The sequence below is a fragment of the Pseudomyrmex gracilis genome, unplaced genomic scaffold, assembly GCF_002006095.1.
Source record: "Pseudomyrmex gracilis isolate BER0280 unplaced genomic scaffold, ASM200609v1 scaffold_43, whole genome shotgun sequence".
Lineage (NCBI taxonomy): Eukaryota > Metazoa > Arthropoda > Insecta > Hymenoptera > Formicidae > Pseudomyrmex > Pseudomyrmex gracilis.
Window position 1 is genome coordinate 619,976 of NW_018020627.1, and position 22,162 is coordinate 642,137.

At 41.4% G+C, this 22,162-nt stretch overlaps 2 protein-coding genes across 4 annotated transcripts; one reads left to right on the forward strand and one right to left on the reverse strand.

The window, feature by feature from the left end:
• Window positions 1-794: 794 nt before the first annotated feature.
• LOC109853098 (NADPH oxidase 5) lies at window positions 795-10,038 on the forward strand. Its single transcript, XM_020424852.1, has 19 exons — window positions 795-1,685; window positions 4,770-4,864; window positions 4,965-5,076; window positions 5,302-5,399; window positions 5,520-5,640; window positions 5,741-5,891; window positions 5,988-6,198; window positions 6,305-6,531; window positions 6,628-6,816; window positions 6,959-7,152; window positions 7,254-7,575; window positions 7,664-7,802; window positions 7,884-8,053; window positions 8,149-8,302; window positions 8,560-8,777; window positions 8,890-9,062; window positions 9,153-9,362; window positions 9,474-9,677; window positions 9,745-10,038. Exons 1-19 carry the CDS (start codon window positions 1,539-1,541, stop codon window positions 9,940-9,942), a joined length of 3,333 nt encoding a protein of 1,110 aa, XP_020280441.1. The 5' UTR covers window positions 795-1,538; the 3' UTR covers window positions 9,943-10,038.
• An 863-nt stretch (window positions 10,039-10,901) lies between these two features.
• Window positions 10,902-14,396, reverse strand: LOC109853086 (diacylglycerol kinase epsilon). 3 transcript variants are annotated; one of them, XM_020424830.1, is made up of 11 exons: window positions 14,217-14,396; window positions 13,620-13,831; window positions 13,187-13,358; window positions 12,944-13,074; window positions 12,719-12,866; window positions 12,417-12,634; window positions 12,192-12,337; window positions 11,943-12,111; window positions 11,684-11,864; window positions 11,475-11,611; window positions 10,902-11,307 (listed from the first exon to the last, which is right to left on the reverse strand). In XM_020424830.1, exons 2-11 carry the CDS (start codon window positions 13,782-13,784, stop codon window positions 11,188-11,190), a joined length of 1,587 nt encoding a protein of 528 aa, XP_020280419.1. In that variant the 5' UTR covers window positions 13,785-13,831; window positions 14,217-14,396; the 3' UTR covers window positions 10,902-11,187. The 3 variants fall into 3 exon arrangements, with proteins under 3 accessions (XP_020280419.1, XP_020280418.1, XP_020280420.1); XM_020424829.1 differs by having other exon boundaries at window positions 13,620-13,834; XM_020424831.1 differs by lacking the exon at window positions 14,217-14,396 and having other exon boundaries at window positions 13,187-13,344; window positions 13,620-13,695.
• Window positions 14,397-22,162: the final 7,766 nt, after the last annotated feature.

Here is a 22,162-nt window from a genome sequence, read left to right on the forward strand (position 1 = left end):
ATTTATGGATCGAATTCAGCACACGTGATAATTCCGACAAACTTACAGCGTTTGATGTTACACGCACGAAAATTCTTTCTCTTAAAAAAAAGTAATTCCAAAATCTTTTTTTTCGTAATTCAATTCTTCACTGGTAATCCAATGTATTTACATTTTTTTATTTATTACATTTTCACATGTAATATAAATTTAAGTGGATAAATTAAATATGCATAAATTTGTGAACAAGTTAATTTTTATCCAATTGAGGATTGAAACGAATGTTCGGCCGCAGGTCCGAGCCGTGCATTGAATATTAATGCGAGATCCGATAAAGATAAAACGTCTGCGAAAAATTTGCAATCTCGTGTCGCAATTAAGGTGCAAGACAACTGCGAAAATTCATATTTGACATTTGGGAAAAAGAGGAATTTAAACCGGAGCCCTCGTGGAACGAAACTCGTTTCTCCGCAAATTTATACGAGAGATAACATATCCGGTCCATATATTTCGGTCGTCAGAAACGAGAGAGAGAGAGAGAGATGAAGAGAGACAGAGAAAGAAAAAAGAGAGAGAACACGCGTGCAATAGAGAGAGGGAAAGAGAAGAAGGAACCAAGAGCATGTCAAAAAGTGAAAGGTTGTTCGTCTCTCCTCTATCCCCACACGATCTGAATCGATAGCACAAACCATCGGTCTGTCTCCTTTTCTCTTTCCCGTGTGTCGTTCGTCGCGATTTAACGCGAGTATTTACCGCCACCTAACATCGCGCTTGAACCGACGAGATTCGCCGGTTCGTTGATGCCCGAGGATGATTTTCATTCAGGACTTCTCTCAGTAACGCCGAGACACGTTGACGCGGCAATTTGACGCTCGCTTTTGATACATGTGCGATAAGTGAGTTTCTTCTCGTTCGCGCACGTTCACCTGCGGTTTTACGCATGTTTTTTTTTTTTTTTTTTTTTTTCGTTTCTGAGCACCGAGGGCTGTGAATTACGCAACGAATTATTCAGCCGGACGAAATGTCGTCGCGGAAACGATGACAGGTTTCGCTCTGATATCTGATCTTCTAAGTTCGAAACTGGTCTTATTTGGGCGCGTGTAGAACCCGCCTCGAGTCACTGTTCCGTGACCAGGGAAAATTGATGAAAAGGCAGCCGCGCACGACACGCGCCTCATATAGTAACTGGGCAAACGTGTATTTACTTCATTACATTGTATACAGCTGAGTTTCCGCGAATCTCGCATCGATACAAGGTGAATCGTAGAAGCGCGGAGAAACTTTGTAGTTAAATCAAGAAAGTAGAATAATATTTTCTTTTCATTTGCATTTTTAATTTTAACTCAATTTTTGCAAATCGAAGAGAGATCTGCGTGTGTTAAGTTTCGATCGTTCATTTTCTCGTCAAAATAAACAAACGGAACTACTACGAGAACGCGCGACAAATGTCGGAAATAATTCTGTTGATCTCGTGAAATGACTTGTCGAAGCGACTGTGAGTTTGTTTCTTCGTTTTTCTTCTTCTTCGCGGAATCCGTAATCATCAAAAGTGTCTCAATATGGACGAGAACATCAGCTGCATGGAGGAGGAGTGTCTAATCGAGAGAAGAAGAACCGCCATCCTGAAGGAGTGCAAAGAGCTATTGCGGGAGGAGGGATCCGGGCGTTACGGCAAGGACGCCTTTAGAAGATTCTTTCAAAATCAAGTGCGTGTGTAAATTAATGCGTATGTAAATAAGAGAAAGTGAGAATTAAAAGTCACAAAGAGTAAATATGTAAATACACGCGTAAAACGTTGATATGTACATATACATATGTATATGTATTTTTTTTTCAAAACACACACAAACACAGACGTAACCACGGATAAAGTCGTCAGGAGGTTCCTCTGACAAGACAGAAAACGACCGCTTTTATTCGTAAAATACGAGAATACAAACGGCAATTTCAATTTTATGTGGCGCGTATTAAATTTTACGAGCGTTTTTTTGCCCATTCGAGAGAGAGAGTTTTGCAACGTTTCGTATACGCGTTCCGTATTTCCGACACGTAAAAAAAAAGTACGAAGTGGCCGCGTCTCATAATAAGAGAGCGATTATTACCGGATGCAAGAAAAAAAAAAGAAAAATCATTAAGTCGGCGAGACTTTAAGGTTCGAACGAAGAAGAGAAAAAGGGAAAATACGGTCAAAGGCGGCTTACATCGTCTGATGACGCGCGCGCGTTCATAAAAACACCATATACAGATTAAAAAAAAAAAAAAATAAAGTCTTGGTTAATTGGTTATATAGATACGGTTTTGAAGAAAAACCACCTGCGGTCGGGATTAAAGCGAGCAAAACGTAAAGTACTTTTTTGCGGAAAATTTATCTGAGACGCGACACAAAAACACGATTCGCTGTTGTTCCCTCGAGAAGAGAGGCTTTTTTTTTGCATAAGAAGCAAAAAAATGTTGATAGTCAACAACAAGTCTGTCCGCCGCAGTTTTCGGGAATCCGGGTGTTTTCTTAAAGCGACCGTGAAGAAGAATTACAGGTATTGTAATTATGAGGCTTGTGTATCGCTTTCTTTCACGAAGAAAAAAAGAAAAAACGGCTCGCGTGGCACGCACTAGGCACGAAGCCTCAAAATTACATCACCACCCGGAGGGGAATATCGGCTCGTTGAGCAATTACGGTTCTTCTTAAGAGAGCGTTTACAGAGTTTCGAATTGCCTCTTGCGGTTTGGATAATTTATTTGCATTTAAATGGTTCCGACTTGTCAATCGAAACGGTCGCAATTGGTAATCAAAATCGCGAAAAGTTACGATTTCAATTGCACTCGTACGACGTCAAAAAGAAAGTAAAACCTTGAAATGCAAGAACTCGGTGTGAGTTTTTTTAACTAATAAATGAATTATTTAACAGTCAGCCTGTCAAAAGAAAGAATACCGGTAAAGTGCTTTTAGACACGAGATTGGTATAGATAACCTGTTGCGAATTTATTAGTTTAGATTTTTACTCTAAAATTCAGTCGAAAACGCAGATAGAACGCAAATATATAGGTCGTAGGATATGCGTGTGTATTTTTTTTATTCATACACATTTCGCTTAATTGCAAAATATAAACACATTTATTCGAGAGAATACGTCCAGTCGTTAAATGTTTTTTCTCTTGTTATGCAAAGAGCCGGAGAAAAAAATTTGCATACGTACAATGGCGCTCTGTGAGATTAAAAAAGCATCTGTAGTTAATCATTTCACATTCTGACAGAATATGCCGTCGATTTTCATTGCGCAATGCAAGTGCGACATGTCTATATTTATCACTTTACAAAAACAACAAAATATACGAAAAATGATAATAAATTTGAAAAGTTTTAAATTTTATTATTTATAAATTTTTTCATAATTGTTTATAAAGAAACAAGAAAATTAAATAAAAATGGAAAATTTTTAATATTCGCCAAATAAACAATTGCTATAGTAGCAAATTGTTTGTGTAAAATTTAATAGCGATTTTGTAAAATAAAATTTATATCGCTCCGAAATGGAATCAGCGCGTCTTTCGCAATCGCTTCATCGGAATTGAAGCATTTTCGACATCGGATCTCGCGTCGTTTCCATTCTTTTTTTTTTTTTGTTTCTGTAATCGGACAATCGTCTCCTTTGTGAGATCATGATCGACACAACGTGCAAGAATGCGCGTAGGAAAAGTAGACCCCGAGGCAGAGCGAGGTGACGATACGATCGAAGGGGACTCTCTATCCAGGGTCCCTTCTCGGTTTTCGATCAAGGTGGCCGATCGCCGCTGGCGCGAGGCCTTGATGCCCCGAGCGTCTCTCGGGATCGATCGGAGAGACCAATCGTAGAGCGCTGAAACCGACACCTCGTTTACTAAAAACCATCCATTAACCCCTTAACCGCCATCGGCACCAATCGGCGATGCGATATCGTCTGTCATTATCGATCGCAAAATTTGCAATTTTGTGACGTTCATGTTTCTTAAATCGCACTTTGCAAACGTACTAAACATAAAACACAGGTTTTACATCGCAACGTCAAATTACGTCTCTAAAGTTACGTCTAATTAATTACGTAGAAACCTGGATGACAATTTCAAATGTTTTACATGCGTTTCTAACAGTTGGTAGCAGTCAATGTCAATCAGTTCCTTTTTGTTCAGATTGTTGCATCCGGCTAACGTAATTACTCACTACGATCGCGACGATTATCGTTCTTTGTGTTGTTTTCGCGATGTGCGAGAGAAACGCAACAATATTTGATTGATCGCCAGGAGATATCGGACGTTCTGTCGCATCGCTTATTTTAGAAGCCAGACACGGATTAGTCACTAACAGCGTCGTGTTTTAAATTGCAGTTTTATACATCTCGTCAAATTAAATACGAAACAAAATTCTTTTTGTATTTTCTCTTTCTATTTGTTTAAAAATGAATTTTTACACTCACACTTTTTCGCGCGTCACGCTAGAACGTGTTCGTGTTTCTTGGGATCGCGCTGCGCGAGGAAGCTCTTACGACATTGACCCGTTTCTTCTCACGATCGAGAGCGAGAGACCGCCGCCACATGGCGAGATCTACACTAATGGTGATCGATGCGTGTCATATCGATCGTAACAAAATTGACGTTTATCGTTTATGTACACCCGAGGCTAGAATCTTAACAAATCGGTTTTATCAGCCGCAATATTCTTTTCTTCCTCGCGTGTCCTAGATATTTATTTGTCATATGCACACACCCGCGCGTCGACTTTTACGTTCGTGGATGTTTTTTTTTTTTTTGTTTTTCAGGTGATCCTTGGAAAACTGTTTATCCTTTTCGATCAAGATCGCGACGAGTTGCTGAAGCAGGAGGAATGGATCGAATTCATGAGGGGAAGGTTGATGTAAGAAATATAAAAGAAATTTCTCGTTACTTACATATCGACGAGCTTCTCTTTAATAATTTAATTAATTAAACTGTCATCTGTTTTTTTTTTTTTTCAGAAACGAGAAGCAAAAGGATTTTATCGATCAGATAGAAAGCGTGGCGTACGTGCTGTGCGGCGAGAATCCAGTGAGCTTCTCCAGTTTCCAGCAGATTTTCTACACCAAAGGAGTGAGTATAAACGAGACGCGTAACTGGACGAATTAATTAATGCAAAAATGAACGTCCGAACGACGATTTATTGTCGTCGCGAAAGAGAATGTACGTAAAAGAAGGTAATCGTAGATAAATGCTAATTGTTAGACGGAATATCGAGAAGGAAATTGTTTCCAACTTCAGTCGCGTTGACGAGAGTTCGACACGTGTTGGTATTCCATCTCGTTCTCTTTGTTGCAGATCGTCGACAAGTTGTTCCGATTGATCGATCAAGAAAATTCGGGATACATCACATCCGCCCAGATCATGGAGTTCATATCGAGCGTGAGTAGCACCAGGTAATATACCGTGCTTGCTGTGCAAAACCAGCGAAAACTTTTCGCGTGTGTTTTGAATTTTCTATAAATTTTTTTTTACTTTTGTTAATTTTTCAATAATCAAATAAAATTTTGCGTCAGGCCACCAGCGGGCTTTGATAAAAAAAATCTCGAGTGGCTGGAAAAGATATTCAAACAGACCGTTGGAAACGAGAGGGAGATACGGCGCGAAGAATTCAAGAAGATCGTTATCTCGAAGAACGTGAGCGAATTTTTTGTTGTCGCTTGTCAGAGCGGAAACTTGAATTTTGGTTTTTTCAAATTTTGCCTCTGTGTGTTAATTTGTTTTAAACTACCTTCAGCCGTTCTTCACCGAAAGGGTCTTCCAAATATTCGACAGAGATAATTCCGGCACGATATCCCTTCAAGAATTTCTCGACGCCATGAACGAATTTGCCGGGAAATCGTCGGACGATAAGATTAGATTCCTCTTCAAAGTTTATGACATCGACGGTATTTAAAAAACAAACTGTTTTGCAGATTTTGGCAATAGTTGGTTTTGAACACACATCTTCAGTAATTCTGCTTCTGTTTCGAAACGACAAAAAGGTGACGGACTGATACAACTTCGCGAGTTGGAACACGTGATGAGAGCTTGCATGGAAGAAAATGGGATGAAGTTCAGCGACGAGCAGATTGAGGACCTGACGATCGCGCTCTTCGAGGATGCCGATCAGGGCAATAGAGGAGCGATCACCTTCGAGGCCTTGAAAAGGCAGTTGGAGAAACACGAGGGTCTGTTGGAAAATCTCTCGATCAGGTGTGGACAAATAGAACAACGTGATAAATTTTAATAAAAATACATAATTACAGTCGGATATGCCGCGCGTAGAAAACTAGAAAAAATAAAATCGTAATCATCGCAGCATAGATCGATGGCTGGTACCGCCGCAACCGAAACCAAAGCAGGCCTCTACACTGGCAGCGCTCACGTCCCTTCGTCCGTATCAACTAACGAAGCCGTACATGAAGAACAATTACGTTTACATCACCTTCATTTCGATCTTCATTTTAATCAACGTCGCTCTCTTCATATCTCGTCTCTACGAATATCGACACTATAGCGGCTACGTGATGATCGCTCGTGCATGCGGTAGGAGAAGAAAATTAAAATATTAAAAAACAAAAACATTCACTCTCTCTCTCTCTCTTTGCTCGATCAATGTTGTAAAAATTATTTATTTCTCAGGCCAATGTTTGAACTTCGACTGCACGTTCATTTTGGTTTTGATGCTGCGCCAGTGCATCACGTTTTTACGAACCCACGGTTTCAACTCGGTCCTGCCCTTAGATCATCATATTTACCTTCATAAAATGGCTGGTGTGTTAATCGGGGTTTTCAGCCTCATACACACCCTGATGCATCTCGTTTATTGCGGTATTTGCTTGTTTAAAAATTCACGATATTCTTTACGTAAAATAATTTTATTACTATTTTTAAAATTTAACATTTTCTTAAAAATTTAATTTAATTCCTGATCTTAAATTTATATTATATTCTAGTTGCGCAATTTTTATAGGTACGGTAATAATAAAGGACGAAAGAATGAACAGCGGGAATTACACCATGTCCGAATGGTTGTTGACCGCTCGACCTGGATATTTTGGATTGGTGGCAGGTACTGCGTATCCAACGGGAGTGATACTGCTCGTTATACTCGTCATTATGACTGTTTGTTCAATGCCGTTTGTACGGCGTGGGGGTTGCTTCGAGGTATTTACGGTGCACTATTACTTTCTGTTTGGAAAATTGCACAGTTTCTCACATTTACGATCTTTGCAAGTTGCGTTAAAAAAAAATTTTTCTATTTTCAGATATTTTACTGGTCTCATCTGCTTTACATACCGTTCTGGATTCTGGCGATCTTTCACGGCCCGAACTTCTGGAAATGGTTCGTCGGACCCGGGATCATATATCTGGTAGAAAAGATTCGTCGATTGATGTGGCTACGCTCTCAGCGTGGAAAGACGTACATAAGTTCCGGTCTTCTGTTACCGTCGAAGGTCACGCATCTGGTCATCAAGAGACCGCCCCATTTTCACTTCCATCCGGGGGATTACGTGTTCGTCAACATCCCGGTGATCGCGCGGTACGAGTGGCATCCTTTTACCGTCAGCAGCGCTCCGGAACAAGAGGGTGAGCTGAGATCTCTCTCATCATTTTTACGTTTTCGATCACGTCATTGTAGTTTTTTTTAATCACGAATATATTTTTCGTTTCGCAGATTACATGTGGTTGCACATCCGAGCAGTTGGCGAGTGGACCAACAGTTTGTATTCGTACTTCGAGAAGGAACAGATCAAACTTCACCGTGGCGACATTCTACCGATCGAGAACTGCGTTACCGTTCAGCAAAGGAAATCGTAAGTCCGGTTGTGTAAAGATTTGAAACGCACAGCGAAGTGATTTTGTGACGTTCGGAACGTGTTTCGATGTGATTACAGAATTCTGGGTAGAAAAACACCGCCCGTTATCGTGACGCAGAAAGCCTCGCCGGGATCCGTGACACACAGCGGTCTTGACAATCCCGCGTTCACGTCCGATCTGTCGAAGACGATGTCTCCCGCGCACACGCCCGTTACCAATCAATCTGTATTCTTGAAAACTCCGGAAAGTAAGATTTTTTTTTCTTTTTGAAAAAATATCAACGTGTTTTGAAACACGATTTTGTGTTCGTGTTTCTGAATTGTGTGTGAATTTGACCGACAGGTATGTCGGAAATGAATAAAGGATGGACGGACGTGACGGCGAAACGAGACAGGAGACTGAACCAGTTGCTCCTCGGCAGCAAAATGCCGCTCGAAAAGTCGCACTCGATGCCCGACATGCAGACAAAAACCAAGAAGAAGGAACGTCTCAGGGCGTGAGTGGAGAATTTACATAAGAAATTTATTGCTGGTTTGCGCGATTTGTTCTCGTGATATTGTTTTGACCTTCCCAAGCGCCGTTCGAATCATTTTACTTGTTTTTACTATCAATATTTCTTGATTTCTAGCTTTTCTTTAAATTAAAACTTTAGTAAGAAACAATCACACACAAGTCTATTTAGCTGCTCGATAGTTGCGAGATCAGGTTGGGAAGGTTAAATTTTTCTTTTTTTTTTTTTTTGCGGGAACGCAGACTTCGCGACTACATGAGATCGGAATCGGAGCGGAGTTTCGACGAGTGTCAGATGAGACGAGCGCGATTGAAGTCGCTGGGGTTGGCTTACTTGAGTCCGCAGAACAAGTCGCTGGCCCAGAGTTTCCGTTACATGCGAACGAAACCGACCATCATCGCCTTCAAAACGCCCAGTCTGGAAACATGCGATTACGAAATCGTCGCGTCGCCGAACGCTGGTAAAAATAAATCACGTGGATCGAAAGACAATAAAAAAAAAATGTCCACACAAAATTTTATAAAACTGCAATTTTTTAATTTGTGATAAGTAGTTTTAAAATCGTTGCGCAGCGTCAAACGCGAGGGGAGACGAGGCGACGACGCCGACCACGCCGATCGGCATGCAGATCGCAGCGGAAGAGGGAAGATTGGAGAAGGAGTTCGGCGAGACCGAGAGCATAGATTTGAAGTCCTTGGACTCTCCTCGTCCCCCTATAAATTATCCCGTGGGCAAACCGTTGGAGGTTATTTTTTCCGAGAGTTTTTCAGAGTTTTTTCTCTTTCTCTCTCTTTCTCTCTTCTCAACGATCTTAAGCAATTGCCTAATTTTGTAGATTTTCCTGGACGGTCCTTACGGAGCGCCGTCAAGTCACATCTTTCGCGCGCAACACGCTGTTTTAATCGCCACGGGAATCGGCGTCACACCTTTCGCCTCGATACTCCAGTCGATTATGCATCGATACTGGAAAGCCAGACACACCTGTCCGAAGTGCTCGTTCTCTTGGGCCAGCGAGATTCCTCCGACCGTAATGAATTTGCGCAAAGTAAATACACATTTGTGCGTCCTACAAACGTCCATTTCCGATTGTATCTTTTTTTTTTTATCGTGGGATAAAATCTATTTTTGCGTCAATGTATCGCGAAACTGTTTACAGGTGGACTTCTTTTGGATCAATCGGGATCAACGTTCGTTCGAATGGTTTGTGAATCTGCTGTCGCAACTTGAAATGGAACAGGCCGAATTGGGCGTCACGATGGAACGGTTTCTCGAGATGCACATGTACATAACGAGCGCGTTGCAAAAGAACGACATGAAAGCGGTCGGCTTGCAACTGGCGCTTGATCTTCTGCACGAGAAGGTTGGTAAAATAACTTTGGTTTTCGTCGATTCTCATTATTGTCTGATTTCCATTTTGTTGGTTATAGGAAAAGCGGGATCTCATCACAGGCTTGAAAACCAGAACGAACGCCGGTCGCCCTAATTGGGATAAAGTGTTCAAGCAGCTTCAGGACAAGAAGAAAGGAAAGATTACCGTTTTCTATTGCGGGCCGCCGCAACTCGCCAAAATTCTTCGATACAAATGTGATCAGTTCGGATTCTGTTTCAAGAAAGAATCCTTCTGACATCTCAAAAAAAGAGAGTGTTACGTTTACGCAGAATTAACAGTAGTTAGTCGTAAATTTCTGTATATCATTTTTACACACGTATTTGTATAATAACTGTGTTTTAATAAATTATTTTACTTTTAAACACGCTACTTGTGAAAATATACGTATAGATGTACTTACACCAGGAAAGTCACATTTTACTTTTTTGAATTGTTTTCTCTCCGTCTTTTTCTCAAAGTTTTTACGTTTATTTAATAAAAATCTGTTTATCTTAATTTTATTTCTTTCCATTTCTTGAGCTAAAATTTAATCACCGTCTTTCATCAATACAGTCATCTCGTGCAAAACCCAAATAGTAGTCAAAATGATTAAAAAATGCACTTGATCTTCCGTCATAACTTGATTAATTTTATCTGTTTTACGCTATCGAAATTTTCCATGTTTGTGACGTTTGTGCGACTGTCACTTTTAAACTTCAGTAAATCGAATCTTTTTTTAATGAAACTAGCACAACACAAGCGCGCGCTACGCGTACAATATTATTATTTTTATTTTAACATGTGTTAATGAACACAACCTGTTACGACAGCCGACCCGCGATGACAGCTAGTATATACGTCTTACAAACCATACAATACACTTATGAGAGATGTCAGATATGCATGAAAATCAAACTCGGAAAATAGTGAGAGAGAGAAGTAGAAAACCAACACGTGACTAAAGTCGCGTGACTTTATTGTAGTCACGTTTTTAATTTTTTCCACGTATACGACGAACTGTCAAAATCGCTTTTCTTCGCGGTTTAAATAGATTTTTTTATATAGAATGGTAGAAAAAGAGAATTTCTTCTCCAAAACGGTAGATTGATGTGAAAGTTTTTAAAAATATAACATGTACATTAAATAATATATTTTGTAAAATATTACGGCAATTATGTTATCTTTGATTGACAACAACACATCTTCAAGAGAATTTGAGTTTTATTTGTTCTTTTATTTATGTACATATATATTTTTATTATAAATAACGCATATCAATAAAGCACAGACTTATGAAAATTGGCTACAGAATATCATAAAAGACATATATATATATATTCTTTTGTAACAACAATGACTAGATTATTTTCATTTCTGTGTAATGTTTGGGAGAATTTCCGCCAGGTAGCGTATAATAAATAAATGCATTTGTGCAAATGCGCGTGTACACGATTCCACACCACATAAGTAATAAGAGCGCGCGATGTATATGTACGCGTATTTAAAAATCGTTGCTCATTAACATACACGCTTGATTGCGATAAGTTATAATGAATTCGCAGGGATGTTGATGCCACGGCTCGCCATCTACTTGCATGGCGCACGACCGCAGTAATTTTATCTAAGTAAAAAGTATGATAAATAATAATTTAAATATTAAGTAATAATTTTATGTTATTAATAATAATTTTTAAATTCTTACTTGTGTTAAATAATAAATATATTGAACAATATTTTTATATACACTATTATAGATAATCGTTTTTTTTTTGTTTGTTGAAACTTTACCTTTACAGTTTTAGCTTGACCTATCCGATGCGGTTTCGAGAGACCCACTTGCAGCTGAGCCATGTGGAATGACGAGTAAAGGGCCACCACTTCTAACTTCCCATCGTTAATACTTTGTACCTCGAAATCTTCGTCGTCTGTTAACAATATAAACAATCAGCCAAAAGAACATATCTATTTGCATATAGTTTTTTTTAATTACACAGAACCTTCCGCTCCCATTGACCACAGATCTACGCCGGCAGCCCAAGACGGAATGTTAAGTATCACCACGCTTTCAATAGAAGGTAACTCCACTTTCTTGTCGTCCAAATAGACCTCCAAACTTTTGTCAAGATCCTTGCACTCCCTCTCGACAACTTGTTGCGTGCCGAAACCTAAGTACAACAACTGCGGGACACGCGTTCGTGTAAGAAATTTTCAAGATAAACACGACAAGCGGCTAGATTAGAACGAGAAAAAACGTACCTTGTTAAATATCCTATGACTGAACAAATAAAATCGACTCTCTCTTGTACGATGAAAATTCAGAGTTACTTGCGCGTCCACGCCCACGCTTATGTAATTGTACATGAACAATGATCGATTCGCGCCTCTGAATCCCAGGCCGCCGTACGGTTTTATCATCACTGACCACCTGTGAATTTTGCTTTGTATGTAGATCCACTCGAACTATAAAATAATAGATACATTTGCGTCACCCATGTCGTTACGTACCTGTCGAGCATCACTTTCTTCGCTGTTTGTATTTTGTTCAAGACTTCCAGAGGATCCAAATCCGAGTCGTGCGCCTTTCCCCATCCTAACACTCTGGACAAATCGTTGCCTGTCCCCAAAGGAATTATTGCTACAGACGGAACAGGCTGTGTCGTATAAAAACATTTTATCTATACTTTCGTGTGCGAACGCTTGGTGTGCGAATCGAAAAGAAAAACAGTTTACCTCCAATTCGAGCTTGTCAACGGTGTTGAGTAACCAGGCGATTGTCCCATCCCCGCCGGCTACGAGTATAGTAGACGGCGTCTTTCCCAACAGACGACACCACTCGAGTGCAGCGACCGGATCGCGTTCCGCCAGATCTACCACCTGTGCGGGATTCAACAATCTTCTGAACAGAGATAAAATCTGACCGCCGTCGTTGTTACCAGATTTCCTGTTTCCTGAAAGAAGAAGAAGAAGAAGTTGCACATCGATCTAACTTTGTTTTCTCCCCGTAATTTTGCTAAATTTTTATTTCTGCTCACCTACAACGATGATCGGATTCCAGTTGGGCCACTTCGGTGCTATCACCGAACGAAGATGCAGCCAGCGTCTCATTGTGGTGCGTCGATTAATCACTTCCAAGCTTCCCGGCGGAATAATCATCAGTTTGAACTTTCCAAAATCGCAGATCTGAAAGAGAAGAGACGTGAGCTCTTTCAAAAAAACAATCTGCTGACTGAATGAAGAAGCGTCATGACAATCATTACTTCAGAGAGAGAGGATTTGCATGCATCGTGAACACATCTCTGACACCAACAACACCACCAGTCTATCAGGCCGGGATCTATGTCGCACTCTTCCTCACAGATGTAACACGTAGCAACAAGTGGTAAATTACCTTTCGAGACAAAAAGGTAAACGTTTAAGGGGAAAAAGAGACGGGAGGAAAAATATCGTAAAGAGATAATTGATCACATTTCCGCATTCGATAGGTTGGCGAACACACACACCTTTGATCCAATGGTGTTTCATTGGCTGATCGCTATTCATAACTACGGCCTTACATTTCAGCCGCTTGTCCGCGAGCTTTATGCAATTCCGATCCGCGCACACGCCACAGGAGTCGCAAAGAAGGCCGTCGAGATTCAATAGTAGAGCCTCACAGATACTACAATAATATGCCTGTACATGTAAAATCAAATTAACCAATTAATACCCAACTGTCTCCTGATTAAATCACATATGTCGCGAGTGCTGTGATCTAATACGAAAAAAGACGAAGAACAAGATGCGGAGAGTCAATATTGTTTTTGACGCGTAACAGAAAAAAATTACACATGCACACGATGTAATATTTATGCAAAATCGACGTTTGGCAGAGACACAAGAAAATATCTTACTTTCGGGAAACTGAGGTGCTAGAAATTTCTTGAAATAGTATACCTTAGTTGTTCCTGTAATCAGCTTCCAATTGTGCTTTTTTGTAACATCCCTGAGTTGAATATGTGGTTTGCCCAGAAAACTCCGAATGCAGTTTATTGTAAGCACCAAGACGATCATGGTAGATATTGTAGGCAAAATAAAAGTATTCAGGCCTTCGTCCCACATAATGTCGAAGTGAATGTTTCAAAAAAAAAGTTTTGAAAATTTACTCTCTTCTGAAATTAATATAAAAATTAAATAATACAGTGTTTATTTGCATTTAAAATATTTACGTGTGTGTGTGTGTTATCGATTTGTGTTGGAATTAAAAGTATAGACAGCGCGTAAATGGGACGCTCTCGGTGAGAATTTTTTCCAGCTTCCGTACGCATCAAACAGCTGCTTGTCAAAGTGAAATAAAAAGAAAGAACGGGAAGGAAAGATTATCTTTACACGATCGTTATTCTCGTTCCCCTAAGTAAAACCACGTGGCGATGTTGATTTAATTTTGCAAAACTATGGCGAGTCATGTCCTTTTTGCAACGACAGATTCAATCGCGAAACGGAACAGAATAAATAAGATACGACACAAATTTAATGCTACAATTGCCTACTTACGTGATAGTCGATGTATTTGGTTTTCAAGTCATTTGCATCTCGTACAGCACGCGTGTGTATCGTATATGTGCTGTCTCATCTGTCACCAACATTTGTGCATGTTTCTTTTGTGATTCTTTTTCTCTCTGCTAAGGTTTGGGTCATGGACGCGCAAAACCAGACACAAACATGGACTGCGTTCGTTTTTTACTAGCAGTACTGAAAATCTATAGATTCATGTCACGTATACTATAGATTTTTCAATATTGCCAGTAATAAGCGAACAGGGCCATGAGGAAACAAGGGCTGTGTTCAAAAATTTGTTATCAATATAGTGAAAACGTATAATATACTGAACGTGAACTATAGAAGTTTTGGTAGCGGTAAATTTTAGAACACAGCCGAGCGATATATTTCCGTCTCGATATGCAGTAGCAACCAGTCAGTATTTGGTCCCAAGGTCGATATATCGAATATGGCGTTCGATAGTTCGAGTTTTATTATTTATCGATATTCGTCAAATTTCGAGAAATATTGCACGCGAGTTAGGACCTGAGCACAATAGGGAAAATATTAGGAATAAGAGAAGTTTAGAAATAAAAGTTAACTGTACTATACAATGACAAAAAATAAAATATAACATATAAATACAAGAAGTATGTCATGGTATGCATGATATACAGCCTATATTTATATATATTTATATGTTATATTTTATTTTTTCGCATTGTGCATTACATTTAACTTCTGTTTTTAATTCCTATTTCTAATATTTTCTCTATTGTCTCAGGATCTTAAATGTTGAAATACCGAGTAAAATATTTATATTAATAATTGTTTTTAAGCATTGTTGGGAGAATTAAAAATTGTCAGGAGAATTGAAATAAAAATTAACATAACAATTAACATTTAATACTCGCTATATTCAAATCAGCATCCTTGCTATATTCAAAATTGCAAACCAGCCATTCAAATACAAAAAATAAATAACAAAGTAGTGATTCGATATCTTTCGATTAGCCGATAATCGATTTCTCATTCGTTCCTCGATTCTCTTTGATATTTCAAATCTGATTAACTTCTTGATTGTCGAATAATCATTAAACACTTTTATGTTATTATTAGGTTATTCAAAAAGTACGTAGCGTTTTTTTAGTGAAATTTAAAGACTTATCCTACCGAATCATACAATTTAGCTTCCGTAAATGCTAATATACTGTTCAATGTTTTTATTTACGTGATATCTTGAACATGTTGTCACGATGATGTCTATTGGAAAACGCTACGAGGTTTCTGAACAATTTAATATATTTTTTTTCTCTTATTTTTATTTATGTTACTTTAATATTGAATATAAAAAATTTTAGAAAAACACAAAACTCTTGAGGATATGATAGGATGTGCTGTTTGCTACTGCCCCCTCTTGACAAATATTCTAGCTAGAAGTGTTGGAAATGAATTGATAACTCACAGTAAGTATATATGTATGTAAATATATTTACTTATTTATAGATATGCAATAAAATATAAAATACAGTAAAATATAAATTCTTTTTACAATTACATTAATTAAAAACATTTTTGAAAAAAACAGTTATGAAATCATTTTTGTTACACTAATTAGTACACATATTATTTATTTAGGAGAAAAATATTTTATTCGCATGTTGAAAGAAATACTTTTTTTTGTTTCTCATCGGCGTCTTTTATCATGACAAGATGGCGTCTTGAACGCCTAGGAAATCTACCGTAAAACGAAAAGAGACCGAAAAGAGACTGTTGTGTATCATCATTATCATCATCATCATCCACGCGCTAAACTTCCGATGTTCACAACCATAGACCTCTCGACCGATTTTGACGGAAAGAAGACACACCGTTCGAAAGCGGTTGTGTGTATTTTAATCGGTCACGGCCGTTGGTTGTAATACATCGCCATTGGTCATTGGATGACTTTTTTCTAAGTCAGTCAGACCGACATTGGCAAAACGCGATCGTGAGGTCGCGAAGCGGGTGAAACGGACTGACGTGACACGCATCCGAGCGTGCGAGACTTGCAAGATTGATCTATCATTGTCTTGTCTGGCCGCCGTCTGGACGGTTGATTTGCCATCGGGGCAAATATTATTATCTTCCCAGAATTCCCGCGGCCGATTACCGAATTCGCGTCGCCTTGAAGGGCTAATTTGCTTTGCCAGAAGATAAAAACGCTCTGAAGAAAACCGACGCGCCGCGCGGAATTGTTAGTCAATTTGTAACAGCTTGAAAATTATAATTTTTTTTTTTGTTTTTTTTTTCTTCCACATCAGAGAATAATTCTCGCCTCACTTTTTACAAACATCTAACGAACAAATGAGGATGAGGATTGAATTTCGAGTTTACATTAAAAACCTGGACATATTTTTTTCCATGATGTGTAACATTTACAAATTTTGTATTGTTACACCACGTTTATATCTCGCGTCATCTCCAAACAAAATTTCTCGACGAGACGAAGCGCGAGAAAAATGAAAAGCCGAAGCGGTGCTGCGTGCATTCCCGCTCGGACGACAAAAGAAAAAAGATAGGAAAGAGAATAGTCGACCGACTCTCTCCCGGAGGAAGAAACGAAGACGAGGAAATAGAAGGGGGGCCTCCGCTGACAAGGTGACGCGACAAACGGGGAGAGGAAGAAAGATAAAGAAAGCAAAGCAGAGAACGAATTTCGCGCGGCTTGATTGAATGCGGATGTGCGTGCAGCCGGTGGTGGCCGACAACGGTCTACGAATCGGGGGAAAATTATGGGTAGGTCCTCCTTTCGTACGTGTCGGTGGTTCGATGCTATCTGCCTTCTCCTTCCGGGAATTTCGCGGTATAAATAGGAGGGCCGGTGTATACGTGTTGCGTGCGTGCGTGCGTGCGTGCGTGCGTGCGTGAGTCGTGCGTGCGTGCGTGCGTGCGTTGTGCACGGCCCGACTGCACCGTGCAACGCGGCTCCTCGGTGCGAAAGCCGGCGCGCCCGAATATTCGGCATCCGCGCGATTTATGCACCCCATTTGCGCGCTCGGGCTGGGATTAAACAGAATTCCGAATCGGCACGAAAGCCGCGCGCTCTCTGACTGCTTGTTTTAATTGTGCCCACCAGCGATACACCTTGCGGGAAGGTTTAACCGTGCGGCGCCGCTCGTTTCCCAACCTGCCCCTTTTGCGGCCCTTCGCGAGAGGTGCCGCGTTTCTACACCCCTCCATCGTGCGCCGCGAAATTACCGGTAATTACCGGTAGCGTCGTTATTTACCGCGATCGTGATTTATTCATTGGACGCCCACCCTCCGTCCGAAATCCTTTACGCGATAATAAATCCTGATGTGGCTGGCGAAACATGCTCGCGCCACGTTTGACAGAGCGACTTCGTCAGTTATTATATTGGCAACGTTGCGACTACCTGGTTGGAGAAAAAAAATTTATCAAAAAGATAAACGCGTGCACCGCACGAGGAAAAGATCTTTCGATGGTCTCGTCACGTCTCGCTATCGAGTGACGCAACGAGGACACAACGCGAGCCATCGCGTTGCGACCGAAAAGAGAAAAACTCTGGAAATAGTTGAAAAATAAAAATATTATCTCTCGCGTTTATTCATCGAGTCAGATCTCGAAAGCGGGACATTTCCGTGCGCGCGACACGGGAGCGTATCGTAACCGAATTCCCCTCGTCACGGGGAGGAGAGAGAAGCCATCCTTTTCTCCTAACCCGGTATTGACGGCGCTTGATATAAATTGGCACACAAACGTGAGATATTGGTCGTATCCCTTTTGTTGATGCAGTCCCTCCCGCTAAACCAACCCTTTACTCCCCCCTTGATGTACACTCACCTCGGCGGAGGTGAGAGGGAGAGGCGCGACTTTACACTCTCCCGGAGCCACTATCTGCACCGGCTACGTTGAACAGGGGAGGTATTACGGGGTTACTAAAGTATTGTATGGCCTCCCCAAGCCCCATAAGGATAGCCCTCAGGCACGCACCCCCGTTATCGTATGCGTATGCATTTTTTGCGCTGGTGCGTGCGCGTGGGGACTGCTCGCAAGCCCTTATATGTGCAGTGAAGGTGAAGGGGGCATCGGGTAACACGGGCAGGCAGGCAGCCACCCAAACGACCGAAACCTGAATGCTCACCCGAGGACACGACTTGTTCACGTATCACACACACGCCGCATGTCCTCATATCTCTCTTTCTCTCTCTCTCTCTCTTTCTCTTTCCTTCTGACTTTATTTTTTTCACGCGTGTCTCTTCTATTCCGCCTCTTCTATTGCAACTTGGTCACCCAAGAACACACCTGTATTTACGATCGATAAGGGCCAACGTTCGGAAACAGGTGATTCCGATATCGCGCAAAGCGGAGCCGCCGCTCGCTCCCCTTTCGCGCGCCTCCTCTCTTATCGCGCCTCGGTTATCGCCCGCGGACTCTCGAAAATCCAATCGCGAATTTGCGATCGCGCAGATACCACGTCGGTCGGGTTTGAATTCACGCGCATCTCTCATTCTTGTTATCGCGGATACTTATCGGATATCAAATCGGATGCGTTAATTAAAAGGGAAGGTGATAAGAGAACGCGCGCTTCATCGTCATTCGCGCTGCGCTCCGAGTGAGCGAGAAAGAAGACTCGCGGAGAATTGCGGGGTCTTCGCCAGCATATAACATACCGTGAGTGTTCCGGAGCTAAACCTAGAGTGCTAGAAATACACCCCAAAGTTAATTCAAGTACATCGCCTTCGCTGTCGCTACGTGTACGTTTCCCTTCTCCTCGTTCGCTTCTTTCCGCCGCGAGCGAGCGCTCGCTCGCGAGCGTCGTTTGCTCTCGTTTATTATTTACAATCCTCAAAATTGCGATTTTGTAAAAAAAGTTCTTAAAAAAAAAAAAAAAAAAAAATTCTTATTAACTTCGTAAACTTCTGCTCGTCGAATAAATCTTCGAAAACGACGACGTGAAGGGCCTGCCTGAACGTGCGTCGTCGCGCGCGCACATGCACTCCGCTTGAAAGGAAAGTGTAGCATGCGCTCCCTCCCTCCCTCCCGCCCCTTCAGCGATTCCGAACTCCTCAACCTCCTCTTTAGATTCTTCATCGTTTCCGACCCTCCGGTGAAGAAGAAAGCCGGCGCGCAGGTTGACGTCCCCCAAGTAAAAGGCCGCCACTTCATATCCTCGCGAGGGAGGGAACGAGTCGCGCGCGCGAGTATTGTTATCGTTATTCCGATCGTCATCACTTTCCTCTAGCCATTTCGCGCGCACCGAGTTGTTAAATTCGCTTTTAATTTCTTTCGCGTCGCGTTCTTAGCTCCTCTCTCTCCCTCTCTCTCTCTCTCTTCCCGTTCGTTCGTGTAATAATTCGAAGGATTCTCGCGAAATATAAAAGTGGCCTTTCGCGCTCGGACGGTCCGTAAAACGCGCGGTGTTAATTAAACGTGACAGAGAGCGGATACCGATCGGCCCGACCAATGGTGGTTGACGAAGAAATTGGAATTACCGCGTGCAGAAAGGAGCATATGAATACGTAAACGCGCTCGCGCTCCGTCCGATTCCATTTGCGCGCCTCTCTTTTCCGCCGAGATCTATCGTTCGCCACCGCCTGTTCACTCGTAAAATGCAAATCCGAGTAATGGCCCGTGCACGAGCGCTTCAAGACGGATCGTTGAATGGATCATAAAACACACAGAACCTCGTCGCCGCCACCATACAATTACGTCAAAACTCATGTGTGCGCGCGCTTACTCTTTTTTTCTCTCGCGCGAATATAATATTATTATTTCTACTTCCATATATATATATATCTCTCTCTTTCTTTTTTTCTCGAATGCTTTCGCGCAAACGGCGAGAAAGCTCGCTCGTACGCGGGACAGGCGCTTTTTTTCTTTCTTTTGCATCGTTCTTCCACATACGCGCGCGAGATAGCGAGAGACAGAGAGAAAGAGAGAGAGAGAGAGAGAGAGAGAGAGAGAGAGAGAGAGAGAGAGAAAGAGAGCGTATATAGATTCGTCGACTGTTGCAATGCCGACAACATCATATCGCGTGCACAGCAGCGAGTTAAACTCCGACCGCGAGTTTAACTCGGACTCGTGCAATTGCACATTGCAAATAACGTCGATAAGAATTTTATCTATTTGCAATTACACGTTTGTTTACGCGCTCATGCAACAGTTCCCTTTTATCTCTTCTCTAAAATTAGGAGTTTATTGAATTAACAACTCCCGATAACGGGCTAGACGTCGATCAAACATAATTTTCGCGATAAATTACGACCTCGGTCGTGAAGAAAGAACGTCATTTGTAATTTATTGCTTTGTGTGTATATATGTTCGGGTTTGCAACGGAAAATTGTCGCGGACGATTTCTCTGCGGAAGAAACTCAACATTGAGAAAACGGCGAGCGCAGCCACATGTTCGCATAATTTATGCGCGCCGAAATGGTAGTTCGACGCTTTAGAACAATAAAAACTCTTTAAGAAAAATCCGAACATGCGGCTGCCAGGTGACGAGGATGGCGTCCTATCCTTTAGACGATTTTTAAAATTCGCTAGTCTTCCGCTTTCGAAAACGGAAAATTCGTCTAGCAAAGAGAGGAAGTAACGCGTCGTCTCCAAGCCTAGCACACAGTTCGTCGTTGCTCGCGGTCCGAACAAGTCGCGCTTATCCAAGTTGCTTGCTCGGAACTCAGTCGCTTGCTGAGTAGTAGTTGCTTGCAGACTAGTCGCTTGCTAGCTACATTTACTAATTTTATAACCACGATTCCAGCGTGGAATCGCTACGTGCGATCAACGCGAGTGCGTTCAAGCCGTTGCTTGCGTCATCTAACCAAACCACGTAAATTTATACACTTGCGACAAGTGCACAAGTTAACGCTAATAATAAAAAAAACGCTTTCGCGTTGATTTTTTAAGTATGCTTTGAATTATTTAGTGACCTACCCTCAAACAATATACATATGTTACGTCGCAGCTTTTTTCTCAATTAGTTTTCTTAGTCGCGCTCGCTTTAATCATTTCCGCAAGATCCGTTAATTAATCCGCGTGCATGTTGACAAAATAAGAGAAACGTAATCCCACTATCGCGATCCCACACGTGACGTTGTTGTTGTTATTTTTTTTTCTTTTTCTCTCTTTTCTTTTTGTTGCACACGCATCATCGATTGACGAGCCTATTTAGTAGAGTCTCGGAATTCTCGATGTGGATTTACATACGCGTTTGCAAAACGAGCGCGCGAGTCTCGTTTCTTGCGTTTTTTTTTTCGATTTTTAAGTGGAAGGAGGAAAGTTAGGAGGCGAGAATGCTTCAAACTACCAATTTAAATGCCGATCCGGTGAGCCGGCGGCCAATATGCCTCTCTCGCAGAGTGCAAGGTTATTAAGGCACAGTCTGGTATCTCGGTGGCCGGGCATGGCCGGCGAGTTTAGGTAGATTGGTCCCGGGGACCAATGCATTCGAGAGAGCTCATTGCCATCGATATGGCGGGCGAAGCTTGACCTCGGATTATTCCCGATGATTTGTTCTCTCTCGTAATGGAAACACGACCTGCTCTCGTTACAAGAAAAACGACTTTGCGCGTGTGTGGTACACGCATACACACATTTCGTGGTACACGCATACACACACACACACACACACACACACACACACATACCGCACGTGTGTTTGCACACGGAATGCGAATCGAGATGGTTCGCTTCATGAAAAAAAAAAAAAGAGATTCCTTATCGAGAGAAATATCGAGCCTTTAGATTCTCGAGAAGAATAGTTGAGAAACACATCGAGAAACGTTTCTTTTCGTTTTGAAACAAAATTGTGACATAACGAAGATAAAAGAAAAAAACACGCACGCGCGTGTGTGTGAACACGTACACGGCGCAGAGAATTCGCAATATCTAATACAATATTTTTCCGAGTTCTTTTAGAAAAATTTGAATTTTCTTTTTGTGAGTATTTTGGCACACAAAC